The 19,989-nt window shown below is 42.4% G+C and overlaps 2 protein-coding genes across 5 annotated transcripts in view; both read left to right on the top strand.

The window, feature by feature from the left end:
• pkig (protein kinase (cAMP-dependent, catalytic) inhibitor gamma) overlaps positions 1–19,989 on the top strand; it is a 31,720-nt gene that overhangs the window by 345 nt on the left and 11,386 nt on the right. The gene's annotated exons all lie outside the window — the stretch shown is intronic.
• On the top strand, positions 664–19,830 carry LOC133476446 (uncharacterized). 3 transcript variants are annotated; one of them, XM_061769852.1, is made up of 2 exons: positions 664–18,061; positions 18,901–19,830. In XM_061769852.1, the coding sequence occupies exon 1, from the start codon at positions 11,657–11,659 to the stop codon at positions 12,785–12,787; it is 1,131 nt and encodes a 376-aa protein (XP_061625836.1). In that variant the 5' UTR covers positions 664–11,656; the 3' UTR covers positions 12,788–18,061; positions 18,901–19,830. The 3 variants fall into 3 exon arrangements, with proteins under 3 accessions (XP_061625836.1, XP_061625827.1, XP_061625818.1); XM_061769843.1 differs by having other exon boundaries at positions 18,724–19,830; XM_061769834.1 differs by having other exon boundaries at positions 664–19,034; positions 19,585–19,830.

Genomic DNA, 19,989 nt, shown 5'->3' with positions numbered 1-19,989 from the left:
TGTCGCGTCCTGCGGCGCAATCATCTTCGTTGTCGCTGTGAGAATGCTTTTCAAATGTCTCATTTGGAGGTGAATTTGTGTGGTCACGAAGCGGTGGCGAACGTTCCGGGGCGAGCAGACAAACCATAACGTACACCTTCCCTCCTTCCCTCCCTCCCTCCTTCCTTCCTTCCTTCTTTCCTTCGTCGTTGTCCTCACATGTTCCACCTTCGCTTAAACGTGCCATAATGTTAAATGACGACATTTAAATTAATTAATTGTGCTCGCCTTGCGGTCATCATGCTAGCTGCCTGTTAGCGTCTGCAATTGACTATTCACAGTCGGTTCGCTCATACGCTTCATCTTTTCATTTTTTAAGAATTATTATTATTATTATTATTATTATTATTGCATTGGTAGCTTTGCACGCAAAATCGTGCCTGCTGACCCGAAAAAAAACCAACAAAAAAAACAAACAAAAAAAAAGACTACGCTGGCCCACTATTACAGAAGCCAATCCTAAAGGGAAATTTTTGGGAAGCCCCCACCAGGGACCCCCGCTTTGCTCGAGTGTTGCTGGGCAAGCGCCAGCATCACTGGGCATGAGTGACTATAAACACTGGCTTCTTGCCTGCATCTCTGCTCTTCTTTTTTTGTCCCCCCCCCCCCCCCCCCCCCCAGTTGCCTAGCTCACGATAACCAAACACAGCAATGTTGCGATGAAATATCCTTGTTGTGCATTAAAAGGAGAAGAAATTAAGGTGATCACAAGTTAACCAGACAGTGTACCTCCTAGGGGATGTTTTCGCTTGGAAAAGATGAAGCTGTTGATGCTTTGGCAACTGTCATGGCTTGGGGAAACTGTTGCACATCACAAGTGATTTTATTGCACACGACGCAAGTTACTTGCTGCCAATTTGTATTCAGGACCATTGATAAAGCGGTTGAAAAGGTGACACCAAGGACAGAACGTGGTAAATGTGTTGCTTAAATCGGGGCAACCAGTATAGAGACATGAAGAAATCATTTGTTTCACATTTGTTGCATCAACAACCTGATGGATTTGAAATTCAATGTGGGTGTGAGAAATTTGTTCCATAATGCGAGCTCTTGACTGCATCTTTTGTCTTGAAACCCTGAGCCAAACCTTCAGAATGGCCTGGGGGGATGGAAGGGAAGCAGACAGAACATACAAGTCAGTGATGTTAGGGAAAGAAGCTGCTATCGCTAAAAAAATAATTTATGGCCTGTTGACCTTGAACAACACCATGTATGGCTGCCCTCCTGGCTTACTGTACTGAACAGAAGACAAGGCTCACACAGCCATGTCAAGCAGAACAGTGACTTTGACTGCAATATTATTTTACTTGTGTGACACCTCAGACTGTAAAAGAAGAAAAGCAAGACTGAGGAAACGGATTTTGATGGTAAAATAATTTATTTGCAGATGTGCAACTAAGAAACGCACTCTGAGCGACGCTAACTCATCACATTGCCCGAGTTGAATGTTAGTGGCTTTTTTTTTTATTTTTTTTATTTTTACATGGTGTTTGTCATTCACTTCTTGAACTCTTTTTACAACACACACTTTCTACTAAGGACCAAGACACATACTCTGTTTATAGTAATGTGTCAAATCTTCGGTCATTTCCAATGACCGAAAAGTGAGCCGAAAGACTTTTGTCACTGAAATAAAACTGCCGAAACAGGAGGTTGTGATGACGCAAGCAAAAGCAGCGGCCAGAGCATTGTTGTTTACACTATATTTAAAAAATAAATAAATACATTTTAAAATGCTGCGTCCACATTAAACAATTGCCCAACCTCCTTGCTTTTCTGCTATAAACTCAAATTGGCTACCGGTAGCCAATTTGAGTTTATTAAAAGGTGATTTATCTAAATTAATTACAAAGATTCAACAAAGATTTTTTTTTTAGTTGAAACCCACCACTAATTGCATGAAAATAGTGAAAAAACATTGAATGAGAAATTCAAACGCCTCTAAAATCCTCCATAACAAATACATTTAGGAAAAAAATATTTGACAAAAGTACATGACCTATTCTACTGCCCACACTGCTATTCTCACCAATAATGTTCCATTTGCGATAGTTAAGTCGAGGTTTTAGGGCAAATTTTGACACATGGATGTGTTGGAATTTCGTCCCGACACAAAAAACTAAATTTCTCGGGAACCCAACGTCCGATTTAAAAATAATTCCTGTTGTGTAATACTCAGGTTGAAGTGGTCATTTTGTCAGACTGTATTTTTTTTTTTGTGCAAATGTCACTTTGCTATTTTTAGGGCAAATGACATCTGAAACGTCAATGTAACTTTGGCGCGTCGACTTGGAGAACCCCCAGTTTATTAGTGGAAATTTGAAACTGTAACTTGTCAGCCAATTGGTGAACTGCTTCCCCGAGTAGCGGATGAAATGAAAGGGGCAAAGAGATATGTTGAGAAATAATCAAGGTAGTATACTGTTTTACTTTAAAATTTTTGACCAGATTTTCAATAGGTGATTGATCACACAAAAACGTTCCCCAAAAAGGAATTTTTTTCCTGACACAGAAAAATATATTTCTCTGGAATCCATCATCTGATTTTTGATTTGTACTCCGGTTGAAGTGGCTATTGCAACCAGACTCAGCATTTTGAAAGACTCATTTTTGGGAAATCTTGTCATGCTGCTAATATGATTTTTGGCCACCACAGAACATGTTGATATTAGAAAGCCTGTCTGTGACAGTCTGATTTCAATTCAGAGCAGCTACCGAGGAGAAGTCCAGCTCCAGGGTTATGGGGTTACACAATGCGTCACAGAGTTCACTTTTGCATAAATATATTTCATGGATATACTGTACAGCGGCTGAAATAAGTATTTAACAGGTCACCATTTTTCTCACAAAATATACTTCCAAAGGTGCTACTGACCTGAAAATTTCACCGGATCTTGGGAGCAACCCAAGTAATCCATACATACAAAGAAAGTAGAACAAATAAGCTCAGAAATTAAGTTGTGTGTAAAAATGTGAAATGACATACAGAAAAAGTATTGAACACATGAAGAAAGGGAGGTGCAAAAAGGAATGGAAAGCCAAGACAACACCTAAACTCTATCAATAATCAGACAGCACTCCAGCCTCTTGTCAGTGTAAATGAATATCAGCTGGTTCAGTCCTGTTGTAATTGATGGCCTACAAAAAGGTCTCCTTGCCAAGGTGTGAGTCAAGACACATCTCATGATGGGTAACGGCAGAGAGCCATAAATTTGCCTCAACCAGGTGCTCCTCTCAAGATTTCTGACAGAGGAGTGCAAAGAATAATCAGAAGAGGTGTCAAAGAGCCGAGGACCACGTGTGGCGAGCTTCAAAAAGACCTGGAATTAGCAGGGACTGTTGTCACAAGGAAAACTGTGAGTAATGTCACCCTCAAAACACCATACCAACAGGGAAGTTAGGAGATGGCAACATGATGGTGTGGGGCTGCTTTCCAGCAAATGGTACTGGTAAACTTCACATTATTGAAGGAAGGATGAATAGGCAAATGTACTGAGACATTCTTGACAAAAATCTGCTGTTATCTACCAGCAGCACGTAAATGAAACGAGGGTGGACATTTCAGCAGGATAATGATCCAAAACATAACTGCCAAGGAAACTCTCAATTGGTCTCAAATAAAAAAATAAAGCTGCTAGAATAGCCCAGGCAATCATCTGACTTCAATCCAATCAAAAATCTAAGGAAAGAACTGAAACTCAAGGTCCATAAAAGAACGGCACGGAACCTTCAAGATTTGGAGACTGCTTGTGTGGAGGAATGAGCCCAAATCACACCAGAGCAATGCATGCGACTAGTTTCTCCATACAGGGGGCGTCTTGAAGCTGTCATTGCAAACACAGGCTTTTGTACAAAGTCTTAAATAAATACCAGTTGGCGTGTTCAATACTTTTTCCCTGTCATTTCACATTTTTACACACAACTTCATTTCTGAGCGTTTTTGTTCTACTTTCTTTGTAAGTATGGATTACTTGGGTTGTTACCAACATCTGGTGAAATTTTCATCTCAATAGGACCTTTTGGAAATACATTTAATGAGAAAAAATTGTGACGTGTTTAATACTTATTTCAACCGCTGTATTTTACAAAACATGTTAAGTGTAGTCACCATGTAACGAGTTGAAGTTCATGGTCAGGTCTCAGTGCACCTTGTCCATGCTGTCGTATGAGTGATATGATAATTTATACGCCTCAGTCGTGCTGAAGGTGAAAGACTTTCTTTCAAGATCTTCCTATTCTGTCTGGGACAGCTAGATTAAAAGCTTCTCCACAATGAACAGTCGCATGCTGTGTTTCAAAATGGCATCCTATTATTTGAAGTGGATCATTCGCCCCTTAGACTTCTGAGGTGACATCATGTCCACTGTCTGAGTCCATCCCAGAAACTCTGCAGATGCACTGGGCATTTGGTTGTCTCCATTACGGCGGTAGTAAGAGTTTTCGATTAGACAAGAAAGCACTGCCTATGGCTTATTTTTGAATGCCTCTTGCCGTGTAATCATGTCGTTAATGGGTCCATATTTTGGAGACGGGGATTTGTTGGTTCAACGGCTCTGACCTCCAACTCCATTCTTTGCACTGAGGACTTAAGCCCTTCTGTTTTTAGCACCCGGACTTCCCCATGAAGAGAAGATGAGAGCCATCGCTTGAGCTGTCTGATTACACAAGTCACTGACGAACTCGGCTTGTAACTAGCACATTCCTTTTCTATTATTTAAGAGGAATGCGTGTCCTCCATGCATGCTTCAGGACATCATATGCGGGATTTGCTCAAGGCAGATCTCGATTGTACTTGTATGGAGAAATTCAAGTTGTAATCTTATGAGATCAAGCTTATTTTTTTTTCAAGAAAAAATGTCGTAAACATACGAGAATAAAGTCATATTTTTTTGATAAGTCGTTATCATTTGAGAATGAAGTATTTTTATAAGTCATATTGTTTTGAGAAAAGTTCAAATTTTGTCAAGATAGTCATCAGATCGTTATGAGTGTCTATTTTTTCCCGTGGGAATCCCAAGAGATAAAATATTGGCTTATTCATTTTTTTGTTGAATTGTAATCTTTTTCAGAATTGTCGTATTTTCTCAATGTAGTTGCTGTCATACAAGAATGACGTTGTATTGATGGATAAATCATAATTATTGAAATTAGTCATATTTTCGCGCGATAGTATAATACAAGAATGAGGGAAAAAAATTGTTGTGGCATCATTATGTCCCACTTGTTTTTTTTAAGACCATGTGCAGTAGAAGAGCTGCCTCACTGTAAACCGCTCTGAGTTTCAAAGTCCATGTAGTAGTTTTTCAGGAAAACATTTTAAATTTAAAAGAATAAAGTCCCATTTTTTTGTTAAAAAAAAAAAAAAAATGTTGCAATTGTGCAAGAATATTGTCTTATTTTTCCGTGGGAATCAAAAGAAAATAAATTATTTTGTTAAATTGCAATCATTTGACAGTCATAGTTTCTTGATATTTTTATTTGATTATTATTATTATTTTTGATTTTTTTCCCCTCTATAAAAGTCGGAATCTTTTGAGAATAGTTGTTTTCTCAAAATAGTCACCATCGTATGAGAATTTTCTTTTTTTGAAGGAGTAATCTTTTGGGAATAGTCATATTCTCTCTACATAGTCATTATGATCTCAGAGTAATGTAATATTTTCTCAAGGGGAAAACATCAATCATACAACCCCAATTCCAATGAAGTTGGGATGTTGTGTTAAACATAAATAAAAACAGAATACAATGATTTGCAAATAATGTTCAACCTATATTTAATTGAATACACTACAAAGACAAGATATTTAATGTTCAAACTGATAAACTTGATTGTTTTTCAGCGTATAATCACTAATTTAGAATTTTATGGCTGCAACACGTTCCAAAAAAGCTGGGACAGGTGGCAAAAAGACTGAGAAAGTTGAAGAATACTCATCAAACACCTGTTTGGAACATCCCACAGGTGAACAGGCTAATTGGGAACCGGTGGGTGCCACAATTGGGTATAAAAGGAGCTTCCCCGAATTGCTCAGTCATTCACAAGCAAAGATGGGGCGAGGTTCACCTCTTTGTGAACAAGTGTGTGACAAAATAGTCGAACAGTTTAAGGACAATTTTCCTCAACATACAATTGAAAGGAATTTAGGGATTTCATCATCTAGGGTCCATAATATCATCAAAAGGTTCAGGGAATCTGGAGAAATCACTGCATGTAAGCGCTAAGCCAGAAAACCAACATTGAATGCCCATGACCTTCGATCCCTCAGGTGGCACTGCATCAAAAATCGACATCAATGTGTAAAGTATATCACCACATGGGCTCAGGAACACTTCTGAAAACCATCCATTTACTTCCTTTACTGCTTATCCTCACTAGGGTCGCCGGCGTGCTGGACCCTATCCCAGCTATCTTCAGGCGGGAGGCAGGGTACACCCTGAACCAGTCGCCAGCCAATCGCAGGGCATACAAAAGAAACAACCATTCACACTCACAATCACACCTACGGGCAATTAAGTGTCTCCAATCAACCTGTTTTTGGGATGCGTGAGGAAACCGGAGTGCCCAGAGAAAACCCACCCAGGCACGGGAAAGACATTCAAACACCACACAGGCGTGGCCGGGAGTCGGCCACCGTGCCCTTCAGAAAACCAATGTCAGTAAATACAGTTTGGCGCTATATCCGTAAGTGCAACTTAAAACTCTACTTTGGAAAGCAAAACCCATTCATCAACAACACCCAGAAACGCCGCCGGCTTCTCTGGGCCTGAGCTCATCTAATGCAAAGTGACTGATGGAAAGTGGAAAAGTGTTCTGTGGTCCGACGAGTCCACATTTCAAATTGTTTTTGGAAATTGTGGACGTCGTGTCCTCCGGGCCAAAGAGGAAAAGAACCATCCGGACTGTTATAGACACAAAGTTCAAAAGCCAGCATCTGTGATAGTATGGGGCTGTGTTAGTGTCAATGGCATGGGTAACTTACACATCTGTGAAGGCACCATTAATGCTGAAAGGTACATACAGGTTTGGGAGAAACATATGCTGCCATCCAAGCAACGTATTTTTCATGGACGCCCCTGCTTATTTCAGCAAGACAATGCCAAACCACATTCTGCACGTGTTACAACAGCGTGGCTTCGTAGTAAAAGAGTGCGGGTACTAGACTGGCTTGCCTGCAGTCTAGACCTGTCTCCCATTGAAAATTGTGGCGCATTATGAAGCGTAAAATACGACAACGGAGACCCCGGACTGTTGAACAGCTGAAGCTGTACGTCAAGCCAGAATGGGAAATAATTCCACCTACAAAGCTTCAACAATTAGTGTCCTCCGTTCCCAAACGTTTATTGAATGTTGTGAGAAGAAAAGGTAATGTAACACAGTGGTAAACATGACCCTGTCCCAGCTTTTTTTGGAATGTGTTGCTGCCATAAAATTCTAAGTTAATGATTATTTGCTAAAAAAAAATAAAGTTTATCAGTTTGAACATTAAATATCTTGTCTTTGTAGTGTATTCAATTACATACAGGTTGAACATGCGTTGCAAATCATTGTATTCTGTTTTTATTTGTTTAACACAACATCCCAACTTCATTGGAATTGGGGTTGTAGAAAATAGTGTTTTTAGAGTATCTATCTCTGAGGAAGAAAAGTTATGAAATTACAAGTCATATTTTAACAAGTGGATTTAAAAATTCACACGTCATGCATCCATCCGAGCTAAGCAGACAGTGGTACTATTGCCAACTAATACTACTTTTGTACACGACCGGTCAAAGGTTTGGACACATTTTCTCGTGCCAGTGAATGAGAAATTGTGTCCAAATTTACTTTTAATGGAAATTACTGCTTGATGAGGATAGTAAGCATGCTGCTTGTTGTTGAAGTTTTCTTTTTTGGAATGAACGATCATTTAAAAATCAAAAAGTGGTGGTAAATGTACCCGTAGAGCACAAATGTTGTTCCTTCTGAATCGTCTCGGCTGCCTGAGTTCCGTTTGCTCTGTTTCTGTTTGCTTGTTTTATCCCCTGTTGTTAGCAAATGCGGGATGGAATTTTTTTTCAGAGGTGTATAATCAATCCATAGTTTCAAGAAAACTCCTGAAACTCAAGGCAATAGGACAGGGCGATGACACGTCGTGTAGCTGCTATGAGTGCACGTCAAATGATTGACACTGTGCCAGTCCAGCCTCCAGTTGGTTGTTTTTCTTTGGGCACTGTGGTTTCTTCAAAAATCTTTTTATTTATGTATTTATTTTTACAGATAGACTTCAGCTGCCTCTAAAATCCACCATAACAAATGAAAACCAAAAACAGTCAATGACTTAAGTGCTTTTTACTGCCCAAACAGCTCTTCTCAGGAATAATTGTCCATTTACACTATTTATATAGAGGTTTTGGCCACGTGATGCGATTTGAAACGTCACAGTAATTTTGAGACGTTTACATGGAGAACCCCTCAGGAATTTTGGCCCGTACAAGCTCATTTTAACTGAAACTTGTCAGCCAATTGGAGGAGGTGTTAGCAGAGGAACCCAAAGGCTCGAGGAGATTTATTGAGAAATAATCAAGTTATACTGCTTTTACTCTGATTTGAAGGTGTTTCTTGACCAGGTTTTCATTCGGCAATAACACACAAACATTCCCCAAAAAGGTCTTCCCCACCCCTCCAACACAAAAAAATGTATTTCTCCTGAACTCATTATCCGATTTTTGATGCATTATACTCACGTTGAAATGGCCATTCCAACCAGTCTCAGTTGCCAGGCTTAAAAGACCAACTAGAATAGCTTGAAAAAGAAGGGCATTCTGGGCATTTCCAACCCAAATTGTCTTGCAAACTTAATAAAAGTGCATCAAAGATCATGAAAAGAAAATGATGGCATGGAACAAATACACAAAATAAACAAGGACATTTCAAATTGCCCCCCCCCCCCCCAACTCTTTTGAATGGTAGTGTGTAAACAGATACTGAATATACAGAGGTGTGTTTTCATGGAAAACATTGTCTTGGTCACTCCAAAATTTTACATATATTTATTTCTTTTCAGTGTGGCCTTACTACTCCTAATACTGTGTTGGAGATCACATCGCATTGAACAAGTAAATCTAATGAAGTCGACCATAGTCGCGCATGACTTTTTGCCTCTGATGAAATTAATGCATTGAACATTGATGAATGTTTGATCGATTTTTACCCCTACAGAAGCTAGAAATAAAGATGTTTACATTCCTTTGAAGGCTTAAAGCAATTGAAAGTGGAGGCAGCAGTGGCAGCTAAGCTGATCAAGTAGGTCGTCAGCTAACAGTGTTTGCAGGTCGATCCACTCGCCTGCTTCTCTTGTGCACGTGTCCTTGGTCAAGACACTCGATCCCAATTGTTATTCCAGCACACGCTTCTTGCCGGGTGAGTGTGTGTGTGTGGGTGTGGGTGTGAGAGAGCGAGAGCGAGACAGTAAGACAAATAAAAGTGCTATATCTGTCATCACTGTCGGGCGTAAAATGTTTATGTCCAAATTTGATCAATTTAATATTTTTTTTTTTTTTACAAATAGATACTATTGGTCAGTCCCCATGCGAGTTTGTTATTTTGGCTAATTTTTAAGTGTTGAAAATGCCATGTTCTCTGTAATCATGTTCAACAAAGACGTGTTTTTGTTTTCCTGCCAATGCGAGGGTTCTGCCCGACAACAGCGAAATGTTCCTGTAGGTTCATCGTCTTCACAACGCTGTATGGACATTTTACCATGACTTCACACATACTTCCGGGTGGCAAAAGCTGAAGTGATCCTAATGCACCAATGAGCTCAATTTTATGCAGCAATAGTAAACAAATCGTTAGGTGTCATTTGACCAAGGCAGAGCCATTGAGAGAACAGGGTGACAATGATTTTAAACTTCTTCTCCGGCATAATTTGATTGTGTGGTGGAAACTCAGACATACAGTAGTTAACATGATCATTGTGGTACTAGCTAGTTGACTTTTGTGTTGCTCAGGTTAATGGCACAGGTTTGCTAGGTGTGCCAGGGCTGCAACTATTGAATATTTTTAGACTCCACTGTATCGATTATTCCATTGATTAATCGAATAGTTGATTTCCAAAATAAAATTTAGCTCAACACAAAGATAATTAGTGCATCGATAATCATGCTTTTGGTCTAAAGCAATCAGAGAATATTTACTGTTGAGAGGCAGAAATCAGAGGATTTGGACAATTTTCAATAAAGCAATGGTTCTAAATATCCATCCATCTATCCATTTCCTGAGCCGCTTCTCCTCACTAGGGTCGCGGGCGTGCTGGAGCCTATCCCAGCTGTCATTGGGCAGGAGGCGGGGTACACCCTGAACTGGTTGCCAGCCAATCGCAGGGCACACATAAACAAACAACCATTCGCACTCACAGTTACACTTACGGGCAATTTAGATTCTCCAATTAATGCATGTTTTTGGGATGTGGGAGGAAACCGGAGTGCCCGGAGAAAACCCACGCAGGCACGGGGAGAACATGCAAACTCCACACAGGCGGGGCCGGGGATTGAACCTCGGTCCTCAGAACTGTGAGCCTGACGCTCTAACCAGTCGTCCACTGTGCCGCCCTGTTCCTAAATAGATTATCAAAATGATAATTTTATATTTGATTAGTTGGTAATTAATCGATTCATTGTACCACCTCTAGATTGAGTGCAGGACTTCTTTTCCTTTTTGTACACCTTTCTTTCTTTTTCTATTTTTTACATTTTCTTTTTCATATTCTTTTTTGTTTTCATCTTTTCATTTTCAAGCCCCTCCTTGAGCTGTCACCTTATCGTGGTGGAGGTGTTTGTGTGTCCCAATTATCCTAGGAGCTAAGTTGTCTGGGGCTTTATGCCCCTGCCAGGGTCACCAATGACAAACAGGTTCTAGGTGAGGGACCAGACAAAGCGCAGCTCCAAAAAAACTCTATGAAGATGAAAACTTCAGGAAGACACTTTCCCTTGCCCGGACACAGGTCATCGGGGCCCCCCTCTGGAGCCAGGCCTGGAGATGGGGCTCGAAGGCAAGCGCCTGGTGGTTGGGCCTGCACCCATGGGTACCGGCCGGGCAAAGCCATAAAGGGTAACGTGGGTCCCCCTTCCCATGGGCTCACCACCTGTGGGAGGGGTCATAGGGGTCAGGTGCAGTGTGAGCTGGGCCGAAGGCAGGGACCTTTGGCGATCCGATCCCCGGCTACATAAGCTGGCTCTAGGGACGTGGAATGTCACTTCTCTGGCAGGCAAGAAGCCCGAGCTGGTGTGCGAGGTCGAGAAGTTCCGACTAGATATAGTCGGGCTCGCCTCCGCACACAGCTTGGGCTCTGGTACCAGTCCTCTTGAGAGGGGTTGGACTCTCTGGCCCCCCCGATCAGAACCCGAGCGGTGTTCTGTTATTGGACTTCTGTGCTCATCACGGATTGTCCATAACGGACACCATGTTCAAGCATAAGGGTGTCCACACGTGCACTTGTCACCAGGACACCCTAGGTCGCAGTTTGATGATCGAGTTTGTGGTCGTGTCATCGGACTTGCGGCTGCATGTCTTGGACACTCTGGTGAAGAGAGGGGCGGAGCTGTCAACTGATCACTACCTGGTGGTGAGTTGGCTCCGATGGTGGGGGAAGATGCCGGTCCGACCTGGCAGCCCAAACATATTGTGACGGTCTGCTGGGAACATCTGGCAGAATCCCCTGTCAGAAGGCGTTTCAACTCCCACCTCCGACAGAACGTTGCTCAGGTTCCGGGGGAGGCGGGGGACATCGAGTCTGAGTGGACCATGTTCCGCGCCTCCATTGGTGAGGCGGCCGACCGGAGCTGTGGCCGTAAGGTGGCCGGTGCCTGTCATGGCGCCAATCCCCGAACCCGTTGGAGGACACCAATGGTGAGGGATGCCGTAAAACTGAAGAAGGAGTCCTATCGGGCTTTTTTGGCCTGTGGGACTCCTGAGGCAGCTGATGGGTACTGGCTGGCCAAGCGGAATGAAGCTTTGATGGTCGCTGAAGCAAAAACCCGGGCATGGGAGGAGTTCGGTCAGGCCATTGAAAAAGACTTCCGGATGGCTTTGAGGAAATTCTGGTCCACCAGCCGGCGTCTCAGGAGGGGGAAGCAGTGCACCATCAACACTGTGTATAGGGGGGATGGGGCGCTGCTGACCACGACTCGGGACATTGTGAGTCAGTGGGGAGAATACTTCGACTTCCTCAATGCCACCGACATGCCTTACCATGAGGAAGCAGAATCTGGGGTCTCTGAGGCACACTGTCCTATCTCTGGGGTTGAGGTCACCGAGGTGGTTAAAAAGCTCCTTGGTGGCAAGGCCCCGGGTGTGGATGAGATTCGCCCGGAGTTCCTAAAGGTTCTGGATGTTGTGCGGCTGTCCTGGTTGACACGCCTCTGCAACATCGCGTGGACATCGGGGACAGTGCCTCTGGGGTGGTGGCCCCTCTTTTTAAGAAAGGGGACCGGAGGGCGTGTTCCAACTACAGGGGGATCACACTCCTCAGCCTGCCTGGTAAGGTATATTCAGGGGTGCTGGAGAGGAGGGAAGGTCGGGAAGTCGAATCTCAGATTCAGGAGGAGCATTGTGGTTTTTGTCCTGGCCGTGGAACAGTGGACCAGCTCTATACCCTTGGCACAGTCCTTGAGGGTGCATGGGAGTTCGCTCAACCAGTCTACATGTGTTTTGTGGACTTGGAGAAGGTGTTCAACCGTGTCCCTCGGGGGTCCTGTGGGGGGTGCTTAAGGAGTATGGGGTACCGAACCCCCTGATACGGGCTGTTGGGTCCCTGTACGACCGGTGTCAGAGTTTGGTCCGCATTGCCGGCAGTAAGTCGGACTTGTTTCCGGTGAGGCTTGGACTCCGCCAAGGCTGCCCTTTGTCACCGATTCTGTTCAGAACTTTTATGGACAGAATTTCTAGGCGCAGCCGAGGTGTAGAGGGGGTCCGGTCTGGTGGCCTCAGTATTGCATCCCTGCTTTTTGCAGATGATGTGGTTCTGTTGGCTTCATCAAGCTGTGATCGCCAACTCTCACTGGAGCGGTTCGCAGCAGCGTGTGAAGCGGCTGGGATGAGAATCAGCACCTCCAAACCTGACACCATGGTCCTCGGTCGGAAAAGGGTGTCGTGCCTTCTCCAGGTCGGGGATGAGATCCTGCCCCAAGTGGAGGATTTCAAGTATCTTGGGGTGTTTTTGACGAGTGAGGGAAGAATGGAACGAGAGATCAACAGGCAGTTCGGTGCAGCCTCTGCAGTGATGCGGACTTTGTATTGGTCTGTTGTGGTAAAGGAGCTAAGCCGAAAGTCGAAGCTCTCAATTTACCGGTCGATCTATGTTCCTACCCTCACCTATGGTCACGAGCTGTGGGTCGTGACCAAAAGAACAAGATCCCGGATACAAGCGGCCGAAATGAGTTTCCTCTGCAGGGTGTCCGGGCTCTCCCTTAGAGAGAGGGTGAGAAGCTCGGTCATCTGGGAGGAGCTCAGAGTAGAGCTGCTGCTCCTCCACATTGAGAGGAGCCAGATGACAACATCATGTTTTTGTTGATCAACATCTACTCCGTCCTCAAAAAGGCCCAGCAGAGGATGTACTTCCTGCGGCTTCTGAGAAAGCACGGCCTGCCACGGGAGCTGCTGAGGCAGTTCTACATAGAGGTCATCGAATCAGTCCTGTGTTCTTCCATCACAGTCTGGTTTGGTGCTGCTACAAAAAAGGACAAACTCCGACTGCAACGGACAATCAAAACTACTGAAAGGATTGTCTGTACCCACCTACCCACCCTTGAGGATTTGCACGCTGCCAGAACTAAGACAAGAGCGTGCAAAATCCTCTCAGACCCTCTACATCCTGGCCACCAGCTCCTTCCCTCAGGTAGGCGCTACCGATCAATGAAAACTAGAACTAGCAGACATTCCAACAGCTTTTTCCCTCTTGCAATCAATTTCTTAAACACCTAACCTACAATTCCATTGCAACATGCTGGCAATTTTTTTCTTTTTGTCTTGAGTTTGTTGTCACATTTCTGTCGGGCCAATTATACATACTGGTGCACTCACTGTAGTAGTCTCGCCACACTGCACTATTTGCATATCTGTTGTTGACCAATACTGGCCACTCATGCCAGAGTAGCATCTGCCTCACTTGCACACTGACTGAGGGGTATCCGCAACATTTGCACAATCAACATTGTCCCAGATTATCGCGCTACTTGTCACTTTAAAATGCATACACTCCTTGAAGTCTCGGCGCCCTTTGCACAATGGTCATTGCACCGGACTATTGCAATATTAGTCTCTTTCGAACTGCTCTAAGTGCTAGAGGACTCTGCATCTTTTTGCACAATTGTCTTAAAAAAATAAAATTAAAAAAAGTACCGGCATTACCAGATAGCTATCAACCCTTTATTGCTCAGTGACTGTTTTTTGTCAATGTCTTTATGTCTCAAAAGTGTTCTGTCAATTGACTTTCTGTTGTCTTACTAAAGCGGCTCCAATTACCGGAGACAAATTCCTTGTGTGTTTTTTGGACATACTTGGCAAATAAAGATGATTCTGAGGTGGCTGGGGCATCTGTTTCGGCTGGCCTGTGAATGCCTCGGGATCCCCCCGGAAGAGCTGGATGAAGTGGCTGGGGAGAGGGAAGTCTGGGCGTCCCTGCTAAAGTTACTGCCAAGCCAAGACAATGTAGTATGCTGTTCTCTCTTTCGGACACATTAGCATGCATTTCACAGGCAGGGTCTCGGAGTTCAATAAACACATTTCTATCTATTTGCTGATAGGGTTTTTTAATCAAGCCGTATTATGATAATGGTTTTGCATTGATGCGAGTTGATTTGGAAGTAAAGTTGATGTCCGTTTTTTGGCCTCTAAGAGAATCAGATGAGACTGTGGGCCTAAAGGAATTCAATGTGCAAGATTTAATGTGGAAGGATTCATCCCAGAAAAAAAGAAAAGAAAATTCATCTTGATGTAAATAAAGTGCTAAGATCAATGAGCATTCAAAGTGTGATGAGATGGAAAAATGCTCAAGGCTATGAGGAACAGTTCACTGTGACAGGGAGTAATTGGCTTGTGATCTGCTTTGTGCTTTGTATTCTTCCACCTTGGGAATTTTCAGGCTTGGTCTGCTTTAAAGTGTGTCATTGCGTTCCTCAAACAGGCCTTTATTTCAACTCTCAGAGGGAAAGTGACGAGCTTTATTGATACAAGACTGCTCACAGATACTATATTACAGGGCATTGGCATTAATAATGTCTCCTAATTCACCCTATATTAAATATGTTCGCTTTACCCTAGGCTTTACATGATCAGGATTTTCGGGGCCGATCACCGATCAGCAAGTTTAAAAAAACGATAACCGATCACAAGATGGAGCAATGTGTCCATTTACATGACTTGTTCATTTATTGTATATACTCGTGTACTTCATGACTTGTTCATTTATTGGATATATTTGTGTACTGTATCCATCCAGCCATCCGGTTTCTCTACTGCTTATCCTCACTAGGGTCTCTGGCGTGCTGGAGCGCATCCCAGCTCAAAATTATTCTCTAGCATTTTAGACAAAAGTTAAAACATAAATGACCATTCAAGGATTGGCCACTGAAATAAGTTTAGGTCAGATCAACATTACAACATGACAGAAGTAATGGGTGCTAACTTACTGTAATTAAATTACGTTCTTGCAATTAAATTACTTTAATAAATACTGTTAATGACATGCTTACTCTTTCTCACTGTCCCGGCTATATGGACGGGTGTTGTCCAGAGTTTGCGTCCGGTTGGCTTTTTTTTTTCTTTTTTTCTCCACGCTACGTTGCTTGAACATGGCATGCTCCTCCTTGTGTACATTCTTCAGGTGCCCGATCAAATTTGTGTTGAAACATTTAGATGACGTTCCCCACAACGTACTTCAGTTGTGCACAGAGTGCAAATAACTTACGTGTTGTTTGTCTGAGACACCGCAAAATAGTCCCAAACTGATGACGTGTTTTTTAACCGACAAGATTGGAAAAGAAACTTTATTGGCCGTCAGATAGTTACAGTACTGTGCCAAAAGACATGTGACAAGGCTAAAAATAAACTAGCTTTTGGATTCAGACGCAACGGCGACGCAGAGTTAAATGTCTTGTGCGGAGCTGATCGATGACATCATTGATCGGATCTGCGAATTATGACATAAAAGCCGATCAGCATAAAATGCTAATTATCAGCCGATACCGATCACACCGATCAGATCAAGTCTACTTTACCGCATGTGCAATTGTTTTGATTGTTTTGTATAAGATTTGATTGTTAACACAAATATTCATACGTGCATTTTATTAATGTTACAAGTCCACCAACCACAAGGCAGCACCGGTTTCTTGGCTTTTTGTAGTGTCTTCTGGCAATCGCCAGGCTGTCATTGCAAATTAGAAATTGTTCAGACTGCGGACCACGGATGTTCCTAATTTTACACCCAGTTAAATGCTCTATCACATTTTCTGTCTTTCACCCGTAATTATAAATACAGTACAGCCAGTGTGCACGCATACACAATTTTGTACAACAGAAAACACTGCAGTGGACACAACCTACTTGTAGAGTTTTCAAAGAAAGATAATTGCCAGGGTTTACCAGTCGTTTTTTTAGATGACGCCTGAGATTATGACAACTATTCATGTCCGAACAGAACAGAGTTAGAGGTGCAACAATTGATTCACTGACAACTAATCGATGATCAAATTAAAAGCCAACTTAATTGTTCAGGGACATTATTTAATTGTCTAAATCCTTGGAATTTCAGCCTCTCAGCAGTAAATATTTTTAGTTTTCTGTAGTCCTTCATGAAAGCAGAATGATTTATGTTTGTGACTGACCAATTTAATACATTTGAACACATCTGTTTTTACTTTGGAAAAGAATGATCCCAATTTTTGCCCATTTTCTGATATGTTAAGTACCAATCCAGTGATTCTTTAAAAATAATTGTATGTTTGTGCATTTGAAATAATGTCCTGTTTTTTAATAAGGGGATGGAAATATTTTTTTATCCGATTTATCGATTAATAGAAAAAAATAATTAACAAAATCGATCATTGAAATATTTGTTAGTTTCAGCCCTAAACGGAGTACAGCAAATTGAGGATCCAGTATGTATGGACGCCTTTCTGTATGGACCAAAACCTTCTTCGTGAGGTTCTCATGAAGGGCCGTGTATAATTTTATTGTAAGAATATGCTTCGGGCCCCAAAAAACAACCAAAAAAAAAACTCCCCTGATGTATTTGTGTGTTAGCCGTTTATTTTTGTTTTATTTTGTTTACCATGGCGAATGATGGTTTTATTATCTTGCTGTGAAAAAAGTGCTGATTGAGTTTGCTTGAGGGGAAGGATCCCCCCATATGTTTCCCCCTTTTAACTCTGCAAATCCAATCACATGCCGCTCCTATCTTCCATGGCATGAGGCAGCAAAGTGTGATCATGCAGCTGAGTGAAATGACTTGACGCGGCGTAATAAACGACAGAGGTTAGACTAATTGAGTTTCTAGCATAATGCCTTTTCTGCCGCCGTTTGTTATTGTATTAGCAAGTCCAGAGAATTATCCTGCCGCCAGATCTTTAGTCAAATGTTGATGATCGTGAAAATAGCAAATAGACTGAGGGGAAATGTAGCTATCATGATACACATGCATCCGTTCTTTCTCCTTAGCTCACCGTCATTTTCCTACCATCGTATCCTTTTTTTTTTCGTAGCCTATTCCCTATCCGTTCCTCGTTCTCCTCACACTCATCAAATTATCCTCCCTTTTCTCCTGCCTAATCAGGCCAAGGCACCCAGCTCAGCCACGTGTGTGTCCGTGTGCGCACATGTGTGTGTGTGAGTGCGTGTGTGAATACAGAGCCTCTGAGAAGGATTGGGCATAAACAACACAGGCAAACAAGCCACCTGCTTCCTGCTGAGGTCTCTTGTTAAATGTGTGGACAGAAATAGAACTGGGCAACCTTGCAGTAGAATTAAAGTGGATGGGACGGACAGGTAGTACAACATCCTACACTACAACATCACTTTGTCTCTAAAAGTAATATTAAAACATTGGTATTCAAATATACAGTTCTGGTCAGAAGTTTACATTGTGAATGTCATTAATTTGTGGCTTTATTCATTAGAACTGAATGATAATGTACAATGTACATGTTAAATTATGTTTTTATAAATAACATTTTTAATGATTTGCTGAAAATTACACACACAGGTTCAAACTACTGCACACATTCACCTCACCTGTAATTCGTGGTGCTGAATGTTCTGTCTTCACATACAACTAGCGATGTTCGGTATCACTATTTTTCAGACCGATACCAGTATGACTGCTCCCGATATTGATACATTGCTTGATTGCATGAACAACCTGAAACTAACGTGTACATAGATGATCAGAATCAAAATTATTTTTTATTGACTGTTTAAAAAAAGAAGAAAAAAAGTATGTTAAAAAGCACAATACTTTGTCTCTATTTGTAGTTTGGTTTTAAAATATATCTTTTGTGACGGCAGTCCTGGATGTTTTCTGACACATCTATGTCAAGAAAGTCCATTTGGTGATAGATTGACGCAGAACAGTAATCTCTTATTTGAGTAGAGAACCAGTAAGTCCATCCATCCATCCATCCATTTTCTGAGCCGCTTCTCCTCACTAGGGTCGCGGGCGTACTGGAGCCTATCCCAGCTGTCATCGGGCAGGAGGCGGGGTACACCCTGAACTGGTTGCCAGCCAATCGCAGGGCACATACAAACAAACAACCATTCGCACTCACATTCACACCTATGGGCAATTTAGAGTCTCCAATTGATGCATGTTTTTGGGATGTGGGAAGAAACCGGAGTTCCCGGAGAAAACCCACGCAGGCACGGGGAGAACATGCAAACTCCATACAGGCGGGACCGGGGATTGAAACCTCAGGACTGTGAGGCTGATGCTCTAACCAGTTGCTCACCATGCCGCCAACCAGTAAGTCTTAGTTTCTTTTTAATATCCAGTCATAAAATTGTTTTTCTTCTGGTTACTAATTTGTTGTCAGAGCAACACTGTGAAGAATTGAAAATTAACTGTTGTAGCACGCTGCTGGAAATAATAAACAATAAAATAATCGTCTTCACACAGTCAGAGAGCAAACACAGAGCTATGTCCTGACATTGCAGATGAGTCTCTGTTTACAAAGCAGCGAGCAACTAGAGTTTAATGGCTTCTTGCTGTAAAATGGTGGGTTGAATGTTGGCCGAAGGGGCCTGTAGGCACCAATGCCACTGATGTAATTGGAGCGTTCCCTGTGGACCACCAAAAAGTTGGTGTGAGAATGGCACAAATTCAAAGAACTGTTGGTCATTTGGGCTCTAGCTCTGAACCAGCACTCACACCAGCTCGGTGTGTAAATTTATGATGGTGTAATGTTCATTGATATGTTTGTACAACTTTGGGGTGATTGGTGTGTCATGTGTTGTGCTGTTTGATGTCAGTTGTTGATTGGTGTGTCATGTGTTGTTGTGTTGTTCCATGTCAGCTGTTGCTGGGACCTTTGTGCTGTTGCCTTTTTGAAAGTTCCGTTGCCTTTTTGAAGTAACAAGTATAAGGCTGAGGCACAGCAGAGGCACGTTATTCCTGAACATGACAAGATGGCGGCTGGCTGTCTTGACATTTCTGAGTACTTAGAAAACATTCTAAGTTAAGATAAGAGAGACATTAAGGAAAATCGCCTCCTGATTCCAGGACACTTGAGTTCCCTCTTTTGCGGCAGCGACCAACGAGGTATTTGTAAGTATATTATTTTCACCATTGAAATTGTTAGCTATGCATTTGTCATTTCCTAATTATATCAGTTGTATTATTATTAATTTTCAAGGTATGATGGAGATTGGATGGCTTCATTAAACCAGTTGCTAGAAAACAACTTGTTTGTCGTGCCTGC

Source organism: Phyllopteryx taeniolatus, chromosome 1 (genome assembly GCF_024500385.1).
Source record: "Phyllopteryx taeniolatus isolate TA_2022b chromosome 1, UOR_Ptae_1.2, whole genome shotgun sequence".
Lineage (NCBI taxonomy): Eukaryota > Metazoa > Chordata > Actinopteri > Syngnathiformes > Syngnathidae > Phyllopteryx > Phyllopteryx taeniolatus.
This window is presented reverse-complemented; position numbering and strand designations above follow the sequence as displayed.